This window comes from Dicentrarchus labrax, unplaced genomic scaffold (genome assembly GCF_905237075.1).
Source record: "Dicentrarchus labrax unplaced genomic scaffold, dlabrax2021, whole genome shotgun sequence".
NCBI lineage: Eukaryota > Metazoa > Chordata > Actinopteri > Moronidae > Dicentrarchus > Dicentrarchus labrax.
Window position 1 is genome coordinate 3,083,470 of NW_026136723.1, and position 26,610 is coordinate 3,110,079.

Here is a 26,610-nt window from a genome sequence, read left to right on the forward strand (position 1 = left end):
TGTTTGCCAGCCGCCATTAAACACCACGAAGAAGAAGCACAGTGTTGTCGTGCTGAGAAAGTGTGTGTGACATCCACAGTAACGAGCCAACAAAGTACACCGGTCTTTGAAGCCAATTTTACATAGTGGAAACAGTGTTTTTGACGGAGTTTGTGTGATTGTGTGAAAATGTGTAAAGTCCAAATGCTGAGAGCGTTGGTGAAGCAGCGACTAACTGCGGCTGCTGAAGAGATATTTGGGCTGTTTGAAAGAACGATAGCAGAGAGTACGAGGAGGAACTTTGTCGTTCAAAAGAGGAGAACGAGCGACAACGGAAACTACTGGACGCTGTTTTCAACCCTCAACTTCGGTTACACAGAGCAGGTTGGTTCACTGTACTGCTTCTTCTCTCACTGTTCACACTCTGAGCTGGAAGTAGTATTCACAGCCTTTACTGCAGTAACAGGATGATCAGCACAATGGACTCAAAGGAAAAGTAGTGATAGTGCAGGAACAGGTTGGACTATTATATCTGATGGATCAATATTACTGCTGCATTCATGTGGATGTAGATGTTGAACTACTTTATTTAATCTACAGCAACGTGTCAGATTCTATAAGATCATCATATGTTTGTCCTGTGAGAACCACCGAGCTCTAAAAGTCAGAAATAAACAACAAATACATTTCATCATCAAACTGAGCATTTGACTGTAAGCTACAATCAAATTTCATATTATCATTCTTCACATAGATGAAGTGTGAACTGCTCCTGATGCTGTGCGTCACTGTGTGAGTGTGGAGGCAGTACGGCTGTCAGAGTTGGACAAAAGTGATTGATTATGCTTTCCAATAAACCCACATATAATTGATCTATTCGACTATCTATTGCACATATGGACGTTATATAATAATGTGCATTATGTCCAGATAAGGCAAGTCGATACGAGAGATGTGATTTCTTATAGGTATGATTATTTAAACTTTAACATATAATTATATATATAAATATCTGTTGGAGGCAGAGAGTCGTCACTGTGGTGGTGGCGGAGGGATTCACAGAGATGTGGAGTTGTGAAGTGGCCCCGGCTCCTGCTGAGCTGGGGGGGAACTGGTGAGGGGTCTCAGGACTGCTCCTTTTGTCTCCTTTTGGGGGGTTATGTTTGTAGTTGGTTATCTGTCTGAGCCTCTTCCAGACAGAACCAGAGTCGTTGGCTGAGAACTGATGGTGAAGTTTCACAGATCAGCTTGAGTTGTTCCCCTGATATTCATGAGCTCTTCTCTAGTGAAAGAGCTCCGGGTATCACAGCTGAAAAACTGAGTTAACAAACAAAACAAGAAAAACAGAGGCGACCGCATGTGGCGCCACCTTAGATGACTCATCTTGGATATATTCATAACATGAAACAATGATGCACATTCACAATCCGAGCTGTGTGCTGTGATTGATAATAGTTATTATTAATAATAACTATTTTATCTTTTGATTCACTTGAAACAAAATAATAATCTGTGGAACCTTCGCTCACGAAGCTTCAGTCTCTAGCCTATTTAATTGTTCAATATGTATTCAGTCAGTACAGTCGCCTACACCTTTGTAATATTCTTGTTTCAATGTCACTAAAAATAAAATGTACCCTGAGGGGAGGTTAAAGTAGTAATAGAAATGGAAAAATTGGTGACTCACATTTAGTGATCGACCAATACATCGGCCGGCCGATATTATCGGCAGATTTTTGCGGTTTTTACGTGTATCGGCATCGGCCGATACGGGCTGCTGCGTTCGCCGATCCAGCATTATGCATGCATAGCCCCTCCCCCCACTAGGAGAGTGCTGGAAGCCTGCTCTTCAACACAACTCTAAGTTTTAAACTTTCAAAGCATCTTTTAACTGTTTAACTTAGCTGAAATATTGCCATACACTTTGAAAGTGGAAACACAAATGCCAAATGCATGCTCTGTATGTGTTTTGCCTGAAACTATAGCTTAGCAAGTTTGTGGGTCCAAATGGTAAACTCTTTTTTTAACTTGTTCTACCTCACCTGTTTTTAATATTTATTAAATATTGTTTACTTGTTCTTGTTCTGACTCACCTTTTTTAATTTCAATAAATGTTCCTTTTTTTTATAATTGAGACTCGTAACATTTGTTATCATCATTGTGTAATTTTTATGATGTAAATTGAGGGAGCAAAAGTAGTATCGGCTCCAAATATCGGCTCAAGAAAATCGGCAGTCCGTATCGGTCATCGGCTAAGGTTGATGAAAAAAAAATCGGCATCGGCCATAAAAAATCCATATCGGTCGATCCCTAATTACTATTAATAGAAATCATAATAGAATAGAACAGAAATAACTTTATTGTCCCCGAGGGGAAACTTTTCTTGGGCACAGTGCTACAATTTGTTGCTTCACAGAAACAAGCATACCTCATTCCCAATTCGTCGAAGACTGACGCTTTGTCTCTTTCCTTTTGACGTCCCATACAGCCGCATATGGTACCCATCAGCGACTCTATGGGACGCACCAGGATTTCTATTGACTCTAATGTAAACCCATCCGCGGTACTTATAGACGCTTACAGAAACTTCCATCACTACAATATTAACCTGATTGTGGAATCATGTTGCAACATCATTGGGACAAAAAAGCGTTTTGACCAGTTTGTTGAAAATTCAAGTCTCCAAAACTGCGGATGTTGCACTGACATCTCTGTTTACCCGACATTATGACTGCAGATATTTAAATATGTTGGACTTTGAAATAACAAATAATAGTACTTTAGATTTAATTTAGGTTCTTGGCTTTAAAGTAAATTAATAACTCTGAAATTCCATTGACTGTATCTACTAACTAGTATTATTGTGACTACCCATTCAATTAAAATGTTCCAACATAGTGAAAATTGAAAAATATTGTTTTTTATGCGTAGTGAACCAATGAAGAATCTTTGGGTGATGTTTCCATTTATTTGGCCGAAGTAGTCCACTCCCACATTGGTAAGCGGGAACAAATCTGGCAGAATCCTTTCGACCGGCATGTTGACCCTTTACTGTTCTCCAACTTTCCCTTGCTGTGGCAGCGGACCGCACCATTAAAGGTTAAAGAATCTTCTGCCTTGTTCAGAAGAGACTCTGATCCTTTTAATCATTGCTTACTTTCCATGAAGTCTTCTGCTGATAATCCTCGTGAGACCTTGTCAACAGATTTCAACTTGGTTCCAATGTGTTTCCAGTGAGTGACATCTTCAGCCTGATGATGATCCCACAGTTATCCAGTCTTGATTCAACAGAAAGTGGTGGTTTTCCATAATGTCCATCTTTGTGTTTACTGTGTCCTGCAGATGTCCAGCAGCTGTCGGTGATTAAAGAAGAGGTTCCCCCTGAGCAGCAGCAGGAGTGGAGACCCAGTCTGGAACAGGGGGACCCAGAGCCCCCACACGTTAAAGAGGAACAGGTGGAAGTCAGGACCAGTCAGGAGGGAGAGCAGCTTCAAGGGTTTACATTCACTCCTGTCCCTGTGAAGAGTGAAGATGATGATGAAGAGAAACCTCAGTCCTCAAAGCTTCCTCAAAGACAAACTGAACAGATGGAAACAGATGATGGAGAGGACTGTGGAGGACCAGAACCGGCCAGAAACTCAGATGAACATTCACAACCTGATACGGATGGTAAGACTGAAGACTCTTCTGAATCTGAGACTGATGATAGTGACAATGATTTTAAAGACACCAGGGAACCTCAGTCAGGTGATGTCCCCAATATAAAGCCTTTCAGCTGTTCAGTTTGTAAGAAATGTTTTTCATGGAGACGAGGTTTACGTAGACACCTGAGAACTCACACAGGTGAGAAACCATTCAGCTGCTCAGCGTGTGATAAAAGCTTCAGTCTAAAGGGTATTCTTAAGCATCACATGACAACTCACACAGGTGAGAAACCATTCAGCTGCTCAGTGTGTCATAAAAGCTTCCGTCTAAAGCATACTCTGCAGTTACACATGAGAACTCACACAGGTGAGAAACCATTCAGCTGCTCAGTGTGCGATAAAAGCTTTGGATATAAGCATGGTCTGCAGGATCACATGAGAACTCACACTGGTGAGAAACCTTTCAACTGCTCAGTGTGTCATAAAAGCTTCCGTCAAAAGAGTCATCTGCAGATGCACATGCAAAGTCATATTGGTGGGATACAGTACAGCTGCTCAGTGTGCGATAAAAGGTTTGGACAAAAGAGTCATCTGCAGAGGCACATGAAGACTCATACAGGTAAGAAACCATTCAGCTGCTCAGTATGCCAACAAAACTTCGTTAAAAAGAGTACTCTCGAGGAGCACATGACAACTCACACATCCAGCTCAGTCTGCAGTTAAAGCTTCTGTATTAAAAGTACTATGCAGAGACACATGAGAGCAGCAGGAAATTAAGAATCCTGTTCAGCTATTACAGACTAGAAACTAGACATCAGAGATGCACCATGACATCAGAACAACAGTGTCTGGCGGCTAGGTCTGTAACTATTCTGAATCAGAGTGAGTGATAACAATTTGACAATGGGAAAACAACTTTCCCCTGCCTGGCTTACGGGATCACTGGCTAACAACTTAGCAAGAGTTTACCCATTTCTCCAGGAACCACTACACCACTGAACATAGTGGGCATAAATAGCTGTGCACAGTTTAACTGTGTTCATGACTAAGCACGGGACTGCTTAACTTTTGTAACTGTAATGTATTGATCTAGTTTTATTGTTGTGATGTTGTTATGGTTTATGTTAGGTTACTGTGTTACTCATGTTCTAAACTGCTATGGTGATCTTAGTTAAATGTTATGTTCCACACAGAAACAGTCTTTGTACAACAAACTCTTTTTAACTTGCCACTGTTCATATAAGATCACCTCGGCCTTTAACACAACCACACACAGCAGAGAGGACCTTTAAAACTCTGCTTTGTGTCTGCTGAACAAGCTCAACATAATGTGCAACACACACTCTGTTTTTTTATTTAGTTTAGTGCATTGTAGTTTGATCATATTGTGTTTATACTTTATATTTTTAATAAATGCTATCAAATATACATGCTGGTTTATTAAATATTCCACAAATGTGAAGGATACCAAACTCTATGTTGAGCTACAAATCCTTCAGCTGACTTAATGTGAACATGATGAACTTAGTTATAGTTTTTGAATAAATAAATTAGTGCTTCAGATTAATTGTTTTGTATATTCTATGAGACTGAGTATCATTCAGTTAATAGTTTTCCTTTTAAGGGTGGTGTCCTGAGGACCTTCTGATATAATACGTATAAGGATATTGATTACTGTTATTTTTAATTTTCTTTGATCATTTTGATAGCCAGAATTAATTGATTGCTCCTCCAAAGTTTGATGACCCTTTAAATAGTTTTAATTACCACAATGTGCAGAAGTTCTTTTTTTGTTTTTGGTGAATATTTTTAATTCTTTGTCTGTTTAATCAGTAGAATGATCATCGTTGTATTTATTGTACTTTATTTTGTCTTTGTTTTATCGATCACCCTGTGTGGTGTTTGAATGTGTTGAATCTACATTGTGACTAACAGGAAACATTATAAAACATAATCATTAATGTCAGTTTATGGGTCCATGTATCTTAAAGTTTCAGGTTGCCATCAATAAACTTTATTTTCATAAAAGGACCTTTGTTTTGTTTCTATATTGTTGCTTCAAACGGCATTAAACATTCTGCGTTCCTACATAAAATCTGATCTATCATAGATGTTTGTATACGTTTATAACACTGAGAGTTATATAAGGAACTGAAACTGTGGCAGTCTGTAAATGTTAATCTGATCGTTCCTCACAGTAAATCAACACAGACTGTAGTTGCTGGTTTCTGACACTAGAGGGCAGAACATCAACATCAACACACAGTATTTGCATTTCCTGAAGAAAATGTTTGCTATTGCTGCATCTGCTGTTGCCACTGTTACAGCTGTTCACCGGCCCAGTTTCTGAAAGAGTCCCAGCACAAAGTGTTTGTGATTCACGTCTAAAAATAAAACCCAAAACCTGTGGTAATTGAATACTGTGTTCAAGAGATATGGTGAGGTTATATTAATGGCCAAAAGGTGGAACTATTGTAGGTAGAATTTTATGAATGTTACACACACGGGCAATGTGAGTTTATGTACAACATGCAATAAGTAAAACACAAAGCTACAAGTTTGGTGAAGATTGGATAAAATATGTGCCTAAAAAGGCGTGAATGGGCTCGGCCTATATCAGTAAAATTAGTATTGACCAAGGAACCCACTGTATAAAAATGTTTCTTCTACTCCTAACAATTCATAAAAAATTAATAACGACCACATGGTGGTGTAGAGCTGCATCTACAGCACACACCTATGCCCTGTATCTAAAGCCCTGACGTCTGCTATGTATGTACAGCATTGATCTCTTCCCTGTATCTACAGATTCACCAAAATATGATAAATAATAACAGCCTCAGAGGTGTTTTAACTTCATTTCAAAGAGTCTGCTGCCTCCTGCATTTAGCCACTGCTGGTGCTATAGGAGCGCAAGCTGCCACCGCTTTCCTGTTTGGCTGCCACCTCCAGCACGCTGCTGTTGTATTGCAGTGTATTTTTTGTGTATCGTATTGTGCTCTCCTGTCCACTTGGACTCCAGAAACCCTGATCACAATAATGAAATGAAGATTGTTTTCCAATTTTGTTACAATTTCCCCACACGGTTTCTGGTAGCCTATTGGGCGGCTTAGGCACAAATATACATTTATTACAATAATAATATCAAGGTTACTATTAGGTCATACAGGATTAAACATTATTTAAAATAGGAACACATAATACAGGAAGGAGTGAATTTGTGATCAAGAAGAAATTTTACAACACGTTCTGGTTTACTGTCCAAAATGTGTTGCTGAGGGAAGGGAACTGATACTGAAGCTGAAAGAAATAAAGCTGAGCTTTGACTTATGAGATCTTTTACAAAGAAGTTCTGGGGAGAAGTGTTTTATCTCTATTCGCTTCAATATCTCAACTTAATAGAAATAATATAACTTTATTTGTCCTCATCTTCTGTTATTTATTAGTAGTATTAGTGAATGTATAGTCAGATTCCCGATACACACTCCATAACAGTTGGTGGCGCTAATGCTCCATAACGTTGTTTGCCAGCCGCCATTAAACACCACGAAGAAGAAGCACAGTGTTGTCGTGCTGAGAAAGTGTGTGTGACATCCACAGTAACGAGCCAACAAAGTACACCGGTCTTTGAAGCCAATTTTACATAGTGGAAACAGTGTTTTTGACGGAGTTTGTGTGATTGTGTGAAAATGTGTAAAGTCCAAATGCTGAGAGCGTTGGTGAAGCAGCGACTAACTGCGGCTGCTGAAGAGATATTTGGGCTGTTTGAAAGAACGATAGCAGAGTACGAGGAGGAACTTTGTCGTTCAAAAGAGGAGAACGAGCGACAACGGAAACTACTGGACGCTGTTTTCAACCCTCAACTTCGGTTACACAGAGCAGGTTGGTTCACTGTACTGCTTCTTCTCTCACTGTTCACACTCTGAGCTGGAAGTAGTATTCACAGCCTTTACTGCAGTAACAGGATGATCAGCACAATGGACTCAAAGGAAAAGTAGTGATAGTGCAGGAACAGGTTGGACTATTATATCTGATGGATCAATATTACTGCTGCATTCATGTGGATGTAGATGTTGAACTACTTTATTTAATCTACAGCAACGTGTCAGATTCTATAAGATCATCATATGTTTGTCCTGTGAGAACCACCGAGCTCTAAAAGTCAGAAATAAACAACAAATACATTTCATCATCAAACTGAGCATTTGACTGTAAGCTACAATCAAATTTCATATTATCATTCTTCACATAGATGAAGTGTGAACTGCTCCTGATGCTGTGCGTCACTGTGTGAGTGTGGAGGCAGTACGGCTGTCAGAGTTGGACAAAAGTGATTTTGTAGTTGGTTATCTGTCTGAGCCTCTTCCAGACAGAACCAGAGTCGTTGGCTGAGAACTGATGGTGAAGTTTCACAGATCAGCTTGAGTTGTTCCCCTGATATTCATGAGCTCTTCTCTAGTGAAAGAGCTCCGGGTATCACAGCAAAAAAACTGAGTTAACAAACAAAACAAGAAAAACAAAGCGCACCAACAAACAGAGGCGACCGCATGTGGCGCCACCTTAGATGACTCATCTTGGATATATTCATAACATGAAACAATGATGCACAATCACAATCCGAGCTGTGTGCTGTGATTGATAATAGTTATTATTAATAATAACTATTATATCTTTTGATTCACTTGAAACAAAATAATAATCTGTGGAACCTTCGTTCACGAAGCTTCAGTCTCTAGCCTATTTAATTGTTCCATATGTATTCAGTCAGTACAGTAGCCGACACCTTTGTAATATTCTTGTTTCAATGTCACTAAAAATAAAATGTACCCTGAGGGGAGGTTAAAGTAGTAATAGAAATGGAAAAATTGGTTACTCACATTTAGTGATCGACCAATACATCGGCCGGCCGATATTATCGGCAGATTTTTGCGGTTTCTACGTGTATCGGCATCGGCCGATACGGGCTGCTGCGTTCGCCGATCCAGCATTATTTACAGACAGGCGTCCACAGGCAGCTCCGTGTTGCTGGAGACGCTGCAGTGCAGGTGCAGACCATGCGTAGCCCCTCCCCCACTAGGAGAGTGCTGGAAGCCTGCTCTTCAACACAACTTTTAAACTTTCAAAGCATCTTTTAACTGCTTGCCATTGTGGCTATATGTATTCATACGGTAGCTGTTACGAACACTGGCCATAGGATTAAGTAATGCCGACGTTGTTCTGTGGTGTTGTAGCAGTTTTGTTTAGCGACCACCTGGCTGGAGGTTTGGACGCCTGTGTGTGTTTCTCTCTCCCGCTCTCCCTACTTGGAGCGGGGCGGAGTTCCCTTGCCATCGCGGTGATATCATAGCGCAACCCCCCCTCAAGAAGAGCTTTAATGATGAGAGATTTATACATAGTTGAATATTAATTTGTGTTAACGTTTATCATGTACCAGACAAGTGCACCGTGATGGCCTTACTAGTGTTTAGAGCCGTTTGCACATGTTAGCATTAGCAATCCAGTTCAATGGTGGTTAAGCTCTTCAGTCAGCGTCAGCTACCAAACAGAATTTTTCTGTGTGTGTGTGTGTGTGTGTGTGTGTGTGTGCGTCTCACTCAGTGGGACACACGCATCACAGTGATATATGAGAGTGCTGCGCCGACTGAAGGAGAGCTTTTAAAACTTTGAGAAACAGCTTTATACTTGATTGAATATTTATTCCTGTTAACGTTGATTTAATTTAGAACAGAAACTTGGAACAGTTTGTTGCTTAATGTTGTAGGACCTTGTCCTCGTCTTCCTCTACAAGAGACGCTTTATCCGTCTCTTAATTCAACAATCATCATATTAGTTTGATTATGTTCCACCAGGAGAGTTTTCAAGGCCTTCTTTCCCTTTGACCTTTTTGACCCAGGAGGGGAGGTGAGACTGTGGCGCCGACAGTCTCCTGCACAGAGAGCCTGGTTCTTTTCAGATTCACAGATGGGATCTCTAGGTGTCAATTTGTTTCATCCTCTTTAACAGAACACTGACTCCTCCATAGATCAGAACGACACTCTACACTCAGGTTTTGGGAAACACTTGTTGTTCTACAACAGATGGGTTAATAATTAAGTGCCTTTTTGATTGTAAATCAGGGTTAGATAGCCCTGAAATGTGTTTACATCTCTTTTAGTCTGACGGGTTCACGTCCAGAGAGAAACTCCTCTGAAATCCACATCTGGTCTCCTGTTACTCCTTTCCCCCTTTCCTTCAAGGTGATTTATGAGAGGTCCATGTACTAACCCTGACATTCCAATACTGATAGCAGAAACAGCATTTGGACTGATATAGATTTAGTTCTAATTTAATACTATTGTAAAATTTCATATTCTCCTAATTAACAGATTGCCATCCAGCATGAGAATGTCGCAAATGTAATGTTTGTCTGATGCTTCTGTCTTCAGGTTGGACTAAGTTACAAAATCATGTGTAAAATGTCTGAATGTTTGATGGAGCCACAGCGACACCTTTTGGTAAGATTCTGGTATAGCGTAAGGTAACGGTAAACGGTTTTATAATTTTGTATTATTCAAAATAGTAAATGCCTGATACATAATATTTATAACAAGGATTAAGCTAGCACTATACGAAATATGTACAATCCCTCAGTGCTACTTTATATGCGTGTTTAATGATTATGATTTAATGATTTTAATCAGTTCTACTTTTCCTTTACATTAAGTAATTTCGGTTATGTTATGTTAAAACATGTGAACTATGTATTAAGTCATGGTGGGTTCTGTGAATGGTGAATTATGATTTCGAAACTTTTAGAGACGATAGGAATAATTGATAAAGTTACGAATATCAAAATATCGCTAAAGGAAGTGACGCGATTAGCCTTTCCGGATACGCCGTCAGATTAAAATATATAAGGAACAGACTCCGGTCACTCTCTTCTTTTACTCCTCTTCTGATCTCTTCTAAACTCCGCTCTCTTCTTTTCTTCTTTCTAAGATCCACTCGTCATTTACTCTCGTTCTTAATTTAATTTCCGTACTTTACTTTGTTTGCAACACATGCTGAATTTTTCCTCAAGTAATAACTTGCTGTGCTAAAGTACTTTTCAAGTACTTTTATTTTTAAAGCTCAAGACACAAACAAATTCCTTCTTTTATATTTTTGTAGTCTTATCGTCAAGTATTAATCTAATTCTTGGACTTAGTGACGACGGAGAATTCGCCAGGCCAGCGTTTCATCCTCCAGTTATTTTCAAACAAGAAGCTGAATTAGTTTACAATCAGAGCTGAAGACTCTAAGACCTGTATCATCAGCCAGAAGGACGTCGCAGTAGTTGACTGCTCAAGAAGACGCATAAACGTTTCCAGCCGGACAAAGACATTATTCTCCAGCCACCTTGCCCCCAACGCTCACTAGCGCACACGCCGCGCTGGGCCTTTTGGAGAGATTGCCACTGGAACCAGGGACTACAACTCCCTTCGGCCTGTTGGATCAGTGACGCAAAGCCGCAGTTGAGCTGAAAGCCAAGGACCTGGAATCCTTCCAAGTTCCATCTACAAACAAAGTAGGCTGACTCTCCGGTACACGGCCGGATTCACACACATAAGAAAGAGCTGGTGTCTGTCTGTAATCTTTAAATCCCATCTTTTAAGTTTAAGAGAATTTTCGATTAGGGCCTCGTAGTTCTAAAATTTACTCTCGTAATATTTTAAACTTACTGCTTCATCGCAAAATCCACCATCGCTCCTGAATCACCTAATAGTAATAATTCATATATTGTCCACATATTCTGTTACTTGTTGTCATTTGTTTGCATTATCATTTCATACTATTTACTCTTCATTAGTTTAGTTAATAAACATATATAACCGTATATCCTTGTCTCGGTGTAGGTTTGAATTGATGCGGGGAAATCGATGAATCGTGTAAAAGAAATCACTACTTCAGAAATATGAGATTGAATGTAGATTTTTAAATTTAATAAATTGATTTGAAATTAATTTAATTAGATCTGTGGAATAATTTCCTCCGGATTATTCCAGTAGCTTAACAACGTAGGTGGTGCCCCATTTACGAGTGTATTATTAATCTTCAGTGATTAATTACCTTTCTTATTAAATAGTAGTGTAACCCCTACAATGCACATCTGACATCACGTTATTTTCCTCTGCTAATTTATGTTCTGGGGTTGCCATTCTTGCAGCTTCTTTTACATTTTCGTTTAGACCTACTAGTGTGTTGTCTTTGCATATTAGGTGGCATAGTAGCCTAAGACATGCTAATTTTATTTTATGTATCTACCTCACCTGTTTTAATATTTATTAAATATTGTTTACTTGTTCTTGTTCTACCTCACCTTTTGTAATTTCAATAAATGTTCCTTTTTTTTTAAATTGAGACTCGTAACATTTGTTATCATCATTGTGTTATTTTTATGATGTAAATTGAGGGAGCAAAAGTAGTATCGGCTCAAGAAAATCGGCAGTTCGTATCGGTCATCGGCTAAGGCTGATGGGAACAAAAATCGGTATCGGCATCGGCCCTAAAAAATCCATATCGGTCGATCCCTCATTACTATTAATAGAAATCATAATAGAATAGAACAGAAATAACTTTATTGTCCGCGAGGGGAAACTTTTCTTGGGCACAGTGCTACAATTTGTTGCTTCACAGAAACAAGCATACCTCATTCCCAATTCATTGAAGACTGACGCTTTGTCTCTTTCCTTTTGACGTCCCATACAGCCGCATATGGTACCCATCACCGGCTGTATGGGACCAACCGGGATTTCTATTGACTCTAATGTAAACCCATCCGCGGTACTTATAGACGCTTACAGAAACTTCCATCACTACAATATTAACCTGATCGTGGAATCAAGTTGAAACATCATTGGGACAAAAAAGCATTTTGACCAGTTTGTTGAAAAATCCAAGCCTCCATAACTGCGGATGTAGCACTGACATCTCTGTTTACCCGACATTATGACTGCAGATATTTAAATATATTGGACTTAGAAATAACAAATAATAGTACTTTAGATTTAATTTAGGATCTTGGCTTTAAAGTAAATTAATAACTCTGATATTCCATTCACTGTATCTACTAACTAGTATTATTGTGACTACCTATTCAATTAAAATGTTCCAACATAGTGAAAATCTGGCAGAATCCTGTCGACCGGCATGTTGAAACTTTACTGTTCTCCAACTTTCCCTTGCTGTGGCAGCGGACCGCACCGTTAAAAGTTAAAGAATCTTCTGCCTTGTTCAGAAGACACTCTGATCCTTTTAATCATTGCTTACTTTCCAGGAAGTCTTCTGCTGATAATCCTTGTGAGACCTTGTCAACAGACTTCAACTTGGTTCCAATGTGTTTCCACTGAGTGACATCTTCAGCCTGATTTTCCATAATGTCTATCTTTGTGTTTACTTTGTCCTACAGATGTCCAGCAGCTGTCGGTTATTAAAGAAGAGATTCCCCCTGAGCAGCAGGAGGAGTGGAGACCCAGTCTGGACCAGGAGGACCCAGAGCCCCCACACATTAAAGAGGAACAGGAGGACGTCAGGACCAGTCAGGAGGGAGAGCAGCTTCAAGGGTTCACATTCACTCTTGTCCCTGTGAAGAGTGAAGATGATGATGATGAAGAGAAACCTCAGTCCTCACAGCTTCCTCAAAGACAAACTGAACAGATGGAAACAGATGATGGAGAGGACCGTGGAGCACCGGAACCAGCCAGAAACTCAGATCCAGATGAACATTCACAACCTGATACGGATGATAAGACTGAAGACTCTTCTGAATCTGAGACTGATGATAGCGACAATGTTTTTAAAGACACCAGGGAACCTCAGTCAGGTGATGTTACCAATATAAAGCCTTTGAGCTGTTCAGTTTGTAAGAAATGTTTTTCAAGGAGACAAAGTTTACGTAGACACCTGAGAACTCACACAGGAGAGAAACCGTTTAGCTGCTCAGTGTGCGATAAAAGCTTTGGACGAAAGAGTCATCTGCAGTATCACATCACGACTCATACAGGCGTGAAACCATTCAGGTGCTCAGTGTGTAGTAAAAGCTTCAGTCAAAAGAGTTCTCTGCAGTTACACATGAGAACTCACACAGGTGAGAAACCATTCAGCTGCTCAGTGTGCGATAAAAGCTTTGGACGAAAGAGTCATCTGCAGTATCACATCACGACTCATACAGGTGTGAAACCATTGAGGTGTTCAGTGTGTAGTAAAAGCTTCAGTCAAAAGAGTTCTCTGCAGTTACACATGAGAACTCATACAGGTGTGAAACCATTCAGGTGCTCAGTGTGTAGTAAAAGCTTCAGTCAAAAGAGTTATCTGCAGTTACACATGAGAACTCACACAGGTGAGAAACCATTCAGCTGCTCAGTGTGCGATAAAAGCTTTGCACAAAAGAGTAATCTGCAGTATCACATCAGGACTCATACAGGTGTGAAACCATTCAGGTGCTCAGTGTGTAGTAAAAGCTTCATTATAAAGGGTAATCTGCAGAATCACATGATAACTCATACTGGTGAGAAACCTTTCAGCTGCTCAGTGTGCGATAAAAGTTTCAGTCATAAGAGTACTCTGCAGACACATATGAGAAGTCACACTGGTGAGAAACCTTTCAGCTGCTCAGTGTGTGATAAAAGCTTCAGTCAAAAGACTGCTCTGCAGAAACATATGAGAAGTCACACTGGTGAGAAACCTTGCAGCTGCTCAGTGTGTGATAAAAGCTTCAGTCAAAAGAGTGCTTTGCAGACACATATGAGAAGTCACACTGGTGAGAAACCATTCAGCTGCTCAGTGTGCGATAAAAGCTTTGCACAAAAGAGTAATCTGCAGTATCACATCAGGACTCATACAGGTGTGAAACCATTCAGGTGCTCAGTGTGTAGTAAAGGCTTCAGTCAAAAGAGTTATCTGCAGACACATATGAGAACTCATACTGGTGTGAAACCATTCAGGTGCTCAGTGTGTAGTAAAAGCTTCAGTCAAAAGAGTTCTCTGCAGTTACACATGAGAACTCACACAGGTGAGAAACCATTCAGCTGCTCAGTGTGCGATAAAAGCTTTGCACAAAAGAGTAATCTGCAGTATCACATCAGGACTCATACAGGTGTGAAACCATTCAGGTGCTCAGTGTGTAGTAAAAGCTTCATTATAAAGGGTAATCTGCAGAATCACATGATAACTCATACTGGTGAGAAACCTTTCAGCTGCTCAGTGTGCGATAAAAGTTTCAGTCATAAGAGTGCTCTGCAGACACATATGAGAAGTCACACTGGTGAGAAACCTTTCAGCTGCTCAGTGTGCCAACAAAGTTTCATTAAAAAGAGTTCTCTAGAGGACCACATGACAACTCACACATCCAGCTCAGTCTGCAGTTAAAGCTTCTGTATTAAAAGTACTATGCAGAGACACATGAGAACTCACAAGAGAGCAGCAGGAAATTAAGAATCCTGTTCAGCTATTACAGACTAGAAACTAGACATCAGAGATGCACCATGACATCAGAACAACAGTGTCTGGCGGCTAGGTCTGTAACTATTCTGAATCAGAGTGAGTGATAACAATGTGACAATGGAAAACAACTTTCCCCTGCCTGGCGTACAGGATCACTGGCTAACAACTTAGCAAGAGTTTACCAATTTCTCCAGGAACCACTACACCACTGAACATAGTGGGCATAAATAGCTGCGCAGTTTAACTGTGTTCATGACTAAGCACGGGACTGCTTAACTTTTGTAATTGTAATGTATTGATCTAGTTTTATTGTTGTGATTTTGTTATGGTTTATGTTAGGCTACTGTGTTACTCATGTTCTACACTGCTATGGTGATCTTAGTTAAATATTATTTTCCACACAGAAACAGTCTTTGTACAACAAACTGTTTTTAACTTGCCACTGTTCATATAAGATCACCTCGGCCTTTAACACAACCACACACAGCAGAGAGAACCTTTAAAACTTTGCTTTGTCTCTGCTGAACAAGCTCAACATAATGTGCAACACACACTCTGTTTTTTTATTTAGTTTAGTGCATTGTAGTTTGATCATATTGTGTTTATACTTTATATTTTTAATAAATGCTATCAAATATACATGCTGGTTTATTAAATATTCCCCAAATGTGAAGGATACCAAACTCTATGTTGAGCTACAAATCCTTCAGCTGACTTAATGTGAACATGATGAACTTAGTTATAGTTTTTGAATAAATAAATTAGTGCTTCAGATTAATTGTTTTGTATATTCTATGAGACTGAGTATCATTCAGTTAATGGTTTTCCTTTAAGGGTGGTGTCCTGAGGAACTTCTAATATAATACGTATAAGGATATTGATTACTGTTATTTTTTATTTTCTTTGATCATTTTGATAGCCAGAATTAATTGATTGCTCCTCCAAAGTTTGATGACCCTTTAAATAGTTTTAATTACCACAATGTGCAGAACTTCTTTTTTTGTTTTTGGTGAAAATTTTAAATTCTTTGTCTGTTTAATCAGTAGAATGATCATTGTTGTATTTTCTGTACTTTATTTTGTCTTTGTTTTATCGATCACCCTGTGTGGTGTTTGAATGTGTGGAATCTACATTGTTACTAACAGGAAACATTATAAAACATAATCATTAATTTCAGTTTATGGGTCCATGTATCTTAAAGTTTCAGGTTGCAATCAGTAAACTTTATTTTCATAAAAGGACCTTTGTTTTGTTTCTATATTGTTGCTTCAAACAGCATTAAACATTCTGCGTTTCTACATAAAATCTGATCTATCATAGATGTTTGTATACGTTTCTAACACTGAGAGTTATATAAGAAACTGAAACTGTGGCAGTCTGTAAATGTTAATCTGATCTTTCCTCACAGTAAGTCAACACAGACTGTAGTTGCTGGTTTCTGACACTAGAGGGCAGAACATCAACATCAACACACAGTATTTGCATTTTCTGAAGAAAATGTTTGCTATAGCTGCATCTGCTGTTTCCACTGTTACAGCTGTTCACCGGCCCAGTTTCTGAAAGAGTCCCAGCACAAAGTGTTTGTGATTCACGTCTAAAGATAAAACCCAAAACCTGTGGTAATTGAATACTGTGTTCAAGAGATATGGTGAGGTTATATTAATGGCCAAAATGTGGAACTATTGTAGGTAGAATTTTATGAATGTTACACACACGTGCAATGTGAGTTTATGTACAACATGCAATAAGTAAAACACAAAGCTACAAGTCTGGTGAAGATTGGATAAAATATCTGCCTAAAAAGGCGTGAATGGGCGTGGCCTATATCAGTAAAATTAGCATCAACCCAGGAACCCACTGTATAAAAATGTTTCTTCTACTCCTAACAATTCATAAAAAATTAATAACGACCACATGGTGGTGGAGAGCTGCATCTACAGCACACAACTATGCCCTGTATCTAAAGCACTGACCTCTGCTATGTATGTACAGCATTGATCTCTTCCCTGTATCTACAGCATTTACCAAAATATGTATTAAAATAAATAATAACAGTCTCAGAGTATGGAGGACTGAAAGTGCCACAATTAAATAAATAAATACACCATTAAATAATTACTTAAATGTGTCATTCATTAATTAAAATTGGAATTAAATACATAAATGTGATATTAAATGTGTCATTAATTAATTCAAATACCGATTCATTTAATGTAAAATACATATATAATTATTTCACTATTTACATTTACATTTCATGGTCCTGCGTTGCAGTGCTTCATGATTTACTTAAATCTGTCAAACTCACCCATCAAACTCAGTGGGTGGGGCCAACGCGAATCTAGCCTGATCCATTGCTTTGGTCTGAAGTAGAGTGCCAGGAAGATCTTCATGAACTTTCTAGGGCAGAGGTCGCTAACAGGCGAGTCTGGACCCAGACACCGTCCTATGCGGACCCAGACCTATAATTAATTCATTATTGAGGATTCTAAATTTTGATGGGGAGCTTCTATTTTAACCAGCACAGCTTTTTTAGTCTTTACGATATTTGTTTAGCAGATCAGGAAGCTCACAGACCAGTCGCATGCTAGTTAAGCCATCCCACGTGATGCTGCTCAGCCAATCAAATCTGTTTAAACAGCGCGACTGAATACAGAGATGAGAGCGATGAGAGAGGGGGACAGACGGTAAGAGAAATCACAGATACATGGAGAGGAAACGGAGAGATGAGTGAGCGAGAGACAACAGAAGATTTGTGGCGCTCTCTAAGAAGAGAAAAGTGGATATAAAATCGAGCTTTTAATGGACAGATTCATTCACATTCATTCTTCCCACTGGGAGCACGTAACCAGTGTGTCTCATGTTCAGAGACCGCGCCGCTGATTAAAAGTGCCAGTGTGAAACGCCACTATGAGACAAAACACAAAGTTTTCATCAAACATACCCACTCAAGTCTGAACAAGGTCACAGAAAATAAGCAGGCTCAGATCCCAATATGATCACTCAACCAGTATCCTGACCAGTGTTGTGAGTAACGGCGTTTAAGTATAACGGCGTTACTTACAGCGTTATTTTTTCAGTAACGGAGTAATCTAATTAATTACTTTTCCCATCGTTGCAACGCCGTTACCGTTACTGAGAATGTAAAGTGGCGTGTTACTTGCGTTCCTACAATGTGGTTGAATGAAGCGCAGCGGTGTCAGGCTTTCTGACAGCCACACATCAGCTGCCAGCAGAGGGCAGCGTGGTGATGATGATTGGCTGGGTGGGCGGATGCCAAGACAGAGACAATGGCGACGAGCTAGGGAAATTCAAAGGTAGCGATATCAAACTGGAAGTACCGACACTACTACTCGCTTACTGAAGTTAAAGGCAAGAATGTTTATGTAACGTGTGAATTTTATTTTCAATATTTATTTTGTATATATTTTTATTTCTATGCATAAGGCCGGCTGCAATCTATTGAGTTCAAATAAATACCAAATGTTCTAAAATACTGTATATAGTGTTTTTATTCTTTATTCAGTGATTATAAACATCTTTAACGTTATAGAAGATGTTATAGAATGTAATTATAGACCATAAAAAATAACTTCACAGTTACTTTGCTGAGTAACTAATTACTTTTACAATGTACTTTTTGGGATAAGTAATTTGTAACAATGTACTTTTTGGGATAGGTAATTTGTAACAATGTACTTTTTGGGATAAGTAATTTGTAACTATAACTAATTACTTTTTTAAAGTAAGATGACCAACACTGATCCTGACCCATTCATTCACTGCCCAACAAGGGAGAGAGGTTAGAGCTCAATTCTCTCACTGAACAACAGAAAGTGTATAGAAAGATATAAAAGGGAAAGAAAGAGAAACTCTTCAATTGTAAAGATGTGTTGATATTCATTTATAAAATTTGTTGAGACTGTTAATCAAGATATGAAACAGTTAACAAAGAAAAAGGGAAACTCAAGCTGCTGCTACACTTTATTTTTTAGTTAAACACTTTATTTTATTTTTTAGACTTAGCAGAGGATGTGGAAGCAGGAGCTGCTGACCCAGAGCATGTAGTGAGTAAAGCAGAGGAACTTATTGAAGTTCTTGGAGTTACTTTCTGACCAAGATATTGACCACAGAGTGACTGCAGATTTATTAGAAGTAGTCCAATAGCCCCACCCAGTGTATTGGAATGTGTTCACTAGCTCTGCATCGATCCATTATCTGGAATTGATTTGTCTTGGTTTGATTCGCAGGGTATCCAATCAGGCGTTACCAACTTTTGATGGGTGAGTTTGACAGTTTTAAGTGATTCATGAAGCACTGCAACACAGGACCATGAAATGTAAATGTAAATAGTGAAATAATTATATATGTATTTTACATCAAATTAATCAGGATTTGAATTAATTACATATTTAATAACACATTTATGTATTTAATTCCAATTTTAATTAATGAATGACAATAAGTAATTATTTAATGTTGTAATTATTAATTTAATGTGGAAATTTTAGTCCTCCATACTAGAGGTGTTTTAACTTCATTTCAAAGAGTCTGCTGCCTCCTGCATTTAGCCACTGCTGGTGCAATAGGAGAGCAAGCTGCCCCCGCTTTCCAGTTTGGCTGCCACCTCCAGCACGCTGCTGTTGGCGTTTCCTGCCTAGACCCTGGGTAGGTTTAATACACATTTTAATTGTATGTACAGTGTATTTTTTGAGTATCGTATTGTGCTCTCCTGTCCACTTGGACTCCAGAAACCCTGATCACAATAATGAAATGAAGATTGTTTTCCAATTTTGTTACAATTTCCCCACACGGTTTCTGGTAGCCTATTGGGCGGCTTAGGCACAAATATACATTTATTACAATAATAATATCAAGGTTACTATTAGGTCATACAGGATTAAACATTATTTAAAATAGGAACACATAATACAGGAAGGAGTGAATTTGTGATCAAGAAGAAACTTTACAACATGTTCTGGTTTACCGTCCAAAATGTGTTGCTGAGGGAAGGGAACTGATACTGAAGCTGAAAGAAATAAAGCTGAGCTTTGACTTATGAGATCTTTTACAAAGAAGTTCTGGGGAGAAGTGTTTTATCTCTATTCGCTTCAATATCTCAACTTAATAGAAATAATATAACTTTATTTGTCCTCATCTTCTGTTATTTATTAGTAGTATTAGTGAATGTATAGTCAGATTCCCGATACACACTCCATAACAGTTGGTGGCGCTAATGCTCCATAACGTTGTTTGCCAGCCGCCATTAAACACCACGAAGAAGAAGCACAGTGTTGTCGTGCTGAGAAAGTGTGTGTGACATCCACAGTAACGAGCCAACAAAGTACACCGGTCTTTGAAGCCAATTTTACATAGTGGAAACAGTGTTTTTGACGGAGTTTGTGTGATTGTGTGAAAATGTGTAAAGTCCAAATGCTGAGAGCGTTGGTGAAGCAGCGACTAACTGCGGCTGCTGAAGAGATATTTGGGCTGTTTGAAAGAACGATAGCAGAGTACGAGGAGGAACTTTGTCGTTCAAAAGAGGAGAACGAGCGACAACGGAAACTACTGGACGCTGTTTTCAACCCTCAACTTCGGTTACACAGAGCAGGTTGGTTCACTGTACTGCTTCTTCTCTCACTGTTCACACTCTGAGCTGGAAGTAGTATTCACAGCCTTTACTGCAGTAACAGGATGATCAGCACAATGGACTCAAAGGAAAAGTAGTGATAGTGCAGGAACAGGTTGGACTATTATATCTGATGGATCAATATTACTGCTGCATTCATGTGGATGTAGATGTTGAACTACTTTATTTAATCTACAGCAACGTGTCAGATTCTATAAGATCATCATATGTTTGTCCTGTGAGAACCACCGAGCTCTAAAAGTCAGAAATAAACAACAAATACATTTCATCATCAAACTGAGCATTTGACTGTAAGCTACAATCAAATTTCATATTATCATTCTTCACATAGATGAAGTGTGAACTGCTCCTGATGCTGTGCGTCACTGTGTGAGTGTGGAGGCAGTACGGCTGTCAGAGTTGGACAAAAGTGATTGATTATGCTTTCCAATAAACCCACATATAATTGATCTATTCGACTATCTATTGCACATATGGACGTTATATAATAATGTGCATTATGTCCAGATAAGGCAAGTCGATACGAGAGATGTGATTTCTTATAGGTATGATTATTTAAACTTTAACATATAATTATATATATAAATATCTGTTGGAGGCAGAGAGTCGTCACTGTGGTGGTGGCGGAGGGATTCACAGAGATGTGGAGTTGTGAAGTGGCCCCGGCTCCTGCTGAGCTGGGGGGGGGGGGAACTGGTGAGGGGTCTCAGGACTGCTCCTTTTGTCTCCTTTTGGGGGGGTTATGTTTGTAGTTGGTTATCTGTCTGAGCCTCTTCCAGACAGAACCAGAGTCGTTGGCTGAGAACTGATGGTGAAGTTTCACAGATCAGCTTGAGTTGTTCCCCTGATATTCATGAGCTCTTCTCTAGTGAAAGAGCTCCGGGTATCACAGCTGAAAAACTGAGTTAACAAACAAAACAAGAAAAACAGAGGCGACCGCATGTGGCGCCACCTTAGATGACTCATCTTGGATATATTCATAACATGAAACAATGATGCACATTCACAATCCGAGCTGTGTGCTGTGATTGATAATAGTTATTATTAATAATAACTATTTTATCTTTTGATTCACTTGAAACAAAATAATAATCTGTGGAACCTTCGCTCACGAAGCTTCAGTCTCTAGCCTATTTAATTGTTCAATATGTATTCAGTCAGTACAGTCGCCTACACCTTTGTAATATTCTTGTTTCAATGTCACTAAAAATAAAATGTACCCTGAGGGGAGGTTAAAGTAGTAATAGAAATGGAAAAATTGGTGACTCACATTTAGTGATCGACCAATACATCGGCCGGCCGATATTATCGGCAGATTTTTGCGGTTTTTACGTGTATCGGCATCGGCCGATACGGGCTGCTGCGTTCGCCGATCCAGCATTATGCATGCATAGCCCCTCCCCCCACTAGGAGAGTGCTGGAAGCATGCTCTTCAACACAACTCTAAGTTTTAAACTTTCAAAGCATCTTTTAACTGTTTAACTTAGCTGAAATATTGCCATACACTTTGAAAGTGGAAACACAAATGCCAAATGCATGCTCTGTATGTGTTTTGCCTGAAACTATAGCTTAGCAAGTTTGTGGGTCCAAATGGTAAACTCTTTTTTAACTTGTTCTACCTCACCTGTTTTTAATATTTATTAAATATTGTTTACTTGTTCTTGTTCTGACTCACCTTTTTTAATTTCAATAAATGTTCCTTTTTTTATAATTGAGACTCGTAACATTTGTTATCATCATTGTGTAATTTTTATGATGTAAATTGAGGGAGCAAAAGTAGTATCGGCTCCAAATATCGGCTCAAGAAAATCGGCAGTCCGTATCGGTCATCGGCTAAGGTTGATGAAAAAAAATCGGCATCGGCATCGGCCATAAAAAATCCATATCGGTCGATCCCTAATTACTATTAATAGAAATCATAATAGAATAGAACAGAAATAACTTTATTGTCCCCGAGGGGAAACTTTTCTTGGGCACAGTGCTACAATTTGTTGCTTCACAGAAACAAGCATACCTCATTCCCAATTCGTCGAAGACTGACGCTTTGTCTCTTTCCTTTTGACATCCCATACAGCCGCATATGGTACCCATCAGCGACTCTATGGGACGCACCAGGATTTCTATTGACTCTAATGTAAACCCATCCGCGGTACTTATAGACGCTTACAGAAACTTCCATCACTACAATATTAACCTGATTGTGGAATCATGTTGCAACATCATTGGGACAAAAAGCGTTTTGACCAGTTTGTTGAAAAATTCAAGTCTCCAAAACTGCGGATGTAGCACTGACATCTCTGTTTACCCGACATTATGACTGCAGATATTTAAATATGTTGGACTTTGAAATAACAAATAATAGTACTTTAGATTTAATTTAGGTTCTTGGCTTTAAAGTAAATTAATAACTCTGAAATTCCATTGACTGTATCTACTAACTAGTATTATTGTAACTACCCATTCAATTAAAATGTTCCAACATAGTGAAAATTGAAAAATATTGTTTTTTATGCGTAGTGAACCAATGAAGAATCTTTGGGTGATGTTTCCATTTATTTGGCCGAAGTAGTCCACTCCCACATTGGTAAGCGGGAACAAATCTGGCAGAATCCTTTCGACCGGCATGTTGACCCTTTACTGTTCTCCAACTTTCCCTTGCTGTGGCAGCGGACCGCACCATTAAAGGTTAAAGAATCTTCTGCCTTGTTCAGAAGAGACTCTGATCCTTTTAATCATTGCTTACTTTCCATGAAGTCTTCTGCTGATAATCCTCGTGAGACCTTGTCAACAGATTTCAACTTGGTTCCAATGTGTTTCCACTGAGTGACATCTTCAGCCTGATGATGATCCCACAGTTATCCAGTCTGGATTCAACAGAAAGTGGTGGTTTTCCATAATGTCCATCTTTGTGTTTACTGTGTCCTGCAGATGTCCAGCAGCTGTCGGTGATTAAAGAAGAGGTTCCCCCTGAGCAGCAGCAGGAGTGGAGACCCAGTCTGGAACAGGAGGACCCAGAGCCCCCACACGTTAAAGAGGAACAGGTGGAAGTCAGGACCAGTCAGGAGGGAGAGCAGCTTCAAGGGTTTACATTCACTCCTGTCCCTGTGAAGAGTGAAGATGATGATGAAGAGAAACCTCAGTCCTCAAAGCTTCCTCAAAGACAAACTGAACAGATGGAAACAGATGATGGAGAGGACTGTGGAGGACCAGAACCGGCCAGAAACTCAGATGAACATTCACAACCTGATACGGATGGTAAGACTGAAGACTCTTCTGAATCTGAGACTGATGATAGTGACAATGATTTTAAAGACACCAGGGAACCTCAGTCAGGTGATGTCCCCAATATAAAGCCTTTCAGCTGTTCAGTTTGTAAGAAATGTTTTTCATGGAGACGAGGTTTACGTAGACACCTGAGAACTCACACAGGTGAGAAACCATTCAGCTGCTCAGCGTGTGATAAAAGCTTCAGTCTAAAGGGTATTCTTAAGCATCACATGACAACTCACACAGGTGAGAAACCATTCAGCTGCTCAGTGTGTCATAAAAGCTTCCGTCTAAAGCATACTCTGCAGTTACACATGAGAACTCACACAGGTGAGAAACCATTCAGCTGCTCAGTGTGCGATAAAAGCTTTGGATATAAGCATGGTCTGCAGGATCACATGAGAACTCACACTGGTGAGAAACCTTTCAACTGCTCAGTGTGTCATAAAAGCTTCCGTCAAAAGAGTCATCTGCAGATGCACATGCAAAGTCATATTGGTGGGATACAGTACAGCTGCTCAGTGTGCGATAAAAGGTTTGGACAAAAGAGTCATCTGCAGAGGCACATGAAGACTCATACAGGTAAGAAACCATTCAGCTGCTCAGTATGCCAACAAAACTTCGTTAAAAAGAGTACTCTCGAGGAGCACATGACAACTCACACATCCAGCTCAGTCTGCAGTTAAAGCTTCTGTATTAAAAGTACTATGCAGAGACACATGAGAGCAGCAGGAAATTAAGAATCCTGTTCAGCTGTTACAGACTAGAAACTAGACATCAGAGATGCACCATGACATTAGAACAACAGTGTCTGGCGGCTAGGTCTGTAACTATTCTGAATCAGAGTGAGTGATAACAATGTGACAATGGAAAACAACTTTCCCCTGCCTGGCTTACGGGATCACTGGCTAACAACTTAGCAAGAGTTTACCCATTTCTCCAGGAACCACTACACCACTGAACATAGTGGGCATAAATAGCTGCGCACAGTTTAACTGTGTTCATGACTAAGCACGAGACTGCTTAACTTTTGTAAATGTAATGTATTGATCTGGTTTTATTGTTGTGATTTTGTTATGGTTTATGTTAGGTTACTGTGTTACTCATGTTCTACACTGCTATGGTGATCTTAGTTAAATGTTATGTTCCACACAGAAACAGTCTTTGTACAACAAACTCTTTTTAACTTGCCACTTTTCATATAAGATCACCTCGGCCTTTAACACAACCACACACAGCAGAGAGGACCTTTAAAACTCTGCTTTGTCTCTGCTGAACAAGCTCAACATACAGTGCAACACACACTCTGTTTTTTTTATTTAGTTTAGTGCATTGTAGTTTGATCATATTGTCTATTTATACTTTATATTTTTAATAAATGCTATCAAATATACATGTTGGTTTATTAAATATTCCACAAATGTGAAGGATACCAAACTCTATGTTGAGCTACAAATCCTTCAGCTGACCTAATGTGAACATGATGAACTTAGTTATAGTTTTTGAATAAATAAATTAGTGCTTCAGATTAATTGTTTTGTATATTCTATGAGACTGAGTATCATTCAGTTAATAGTTTTCCTTTTAAGGGTGGTGTCCTGAGGACCTTCTGATATAATACGTATACGGATATTGATTACTGTTATTTTTAATTTTCTTTGATCATTTTGATAGCCAGAATTAATTGATTGCTCCTCCAAAGTTTGATGACCCTTTAAATAGTTTTAATTACCACAATGTGCAGAAGTTCTTTTTTTGTTTTTGGTGAATATTTTTTATTCTTTGTCTGTTTAATCAGTAGAATGATCATCGTTGTATTTATTGTACTTTATTTTGTCTTTGTTTTATCGATCACCCTGTGTGGTGTTTGAATGTGTTGAATCTACATTGTGACTAACAGGAAACATTATAAAACATAATCATTAATGTCAGTTTATGGGTCCATGTATCTTAAAGTTTCAGGTTGCCATCAATAAACTTTATTTTCATAAAAGGACCTTTGTTTTGTTTCTATATTGTTGCTTCAAACGGCATTAAACATTCTGCGTTCCTACATAAAATCTGATCTATCATAGATGTTTGTATACGTTTATAACACTGAGAGTTATATAAGGAACTGAAACTGTGGCAGTCTGTAAATGTTAATCTGATCGTTCCTCACAGTAAATCAACACAGACTGTAGTTGCTGGTTTCTGACACTAGAGGGCAGAACATCAACATCAACACACAGTATTTGCATTTCCTGAAGAAAATGTTTGCTATTGCTGCATCTGCTGTTGCCACTGTTACAGCTGTTCACCGGCCCAGTTTCTGAAAGAGTCCCAGCACAAAGTGTTTGTGATTCACGTCTAAAGATAAAACCCAAAACCGGTGGTAATTGAATACTGTGTTCAAGAGATATGGTGAGGTTATATTAATGGCCAAAAGGTGGAACTATTGTAGGTAGAATTTTATGAATGTTACACACACGTGCAATGTGAGTTTATGTACAACATGCAATAAGTAAAACACAAAGCTACAAGTTTGGTGAAGATTGGATAAAATATCTGCCTAAAAAGGTGTGATGGGCTCGGCCTATATCAGTAAAATTAGTATTGACCAAGGAACCC

The 26,610-nt window shown here is 39.0% G+C and overlaps 2 protein-coding genes across 16 annotated transcripts in view; both read left to right on the forward strand.

Moving 5' to 3' along the window:
* The first annotated feature begins 263 nt into the window (after nucleotides 1-263).
* On the forward strand, nucleotides 264-25,996 carry LOC127358066 (gastrula zinc finger protein XlCGF71.1-like). 3 transcript variants are annotated; one of them, XM_051390956.1, is made up of 3 exons: nucleotides 264-363; nucleotides 3,322-4,482; nucleotides 24,823-25,996. In XM_051390956.1, the coding sequence occupies exon 2, from the start codon at nucleotides 3,567-3,569 to the stop codon at nucleotides 4,344-4,346; it is 780 nt and encodes a 259-aa protein (XP_051246916.1). In that variant the 5' UTR covers nucleotides 264-363; nucleotides 3,322-3,566; the 3' UTR covers nucleotides 4,347-4,482; nucleotides 24,823-25,996. The 3 variants fall into 3 exon arrangements, with proteins under 3 accessions (XP_051246916.1, XP_051246917.1, XP_051246918.1); XM_051390957.1 differs by lacking the exon at nucleotides 24,823-25,996 and adding an exon at nucleotides 16,291-16,388 and having other exon boundaries at nucleotides 3,322-5,620; XM_051390958.1 differs by lacking the exon at nucleotides 24,823-25,996 and adding an exon at nucleotides 15,423-16,388 and having other exon boundaries at nucleotides 3,322-4,751.
* The window catches only part of LOC127357990 (gastrula zinc finger protein XlCGF57.1-like), a 30,120-nt gene continuing 10,684 nt past the window's right edge, over nucleotides 7,175-26,610 (forward strand). Inside the window, exons 1-4 of one of the 13 annotated variants that reach the window (XM_051390732.1) lie at nucleotides 7,175-7,505; nucleotides 13,051-13,660; nucleotides 13,829-13,896; nucleotides 24,163-25,996. In XM_051390732.1, the coding sequence (XP_051246692.1) occupies nucleotides 7,313-7,505; nucleotides 13,051-13,660; nucleotides 13,829-13,896; nucleotides 24,163-24,686 (1,395 nt within the window). In that variant the 5' untranslated portion in view covers nucleotides 7,175-7,312 and the 3' untranslated portion in view covers nucleotides 24,687-25,996. Of the gene's footprint in view, nucleotides 7,506-13,050; nucleotides 16,325-20,342; nucleotides 20,695-23,661; nucleotides 25,997-26,610 lie in introns of those variants that run through there. The other 12 variants (XM_051390733.1, XR_007882331.1, XM_051390736.1 and 9 more) reach the window with 12 other exon arrangements.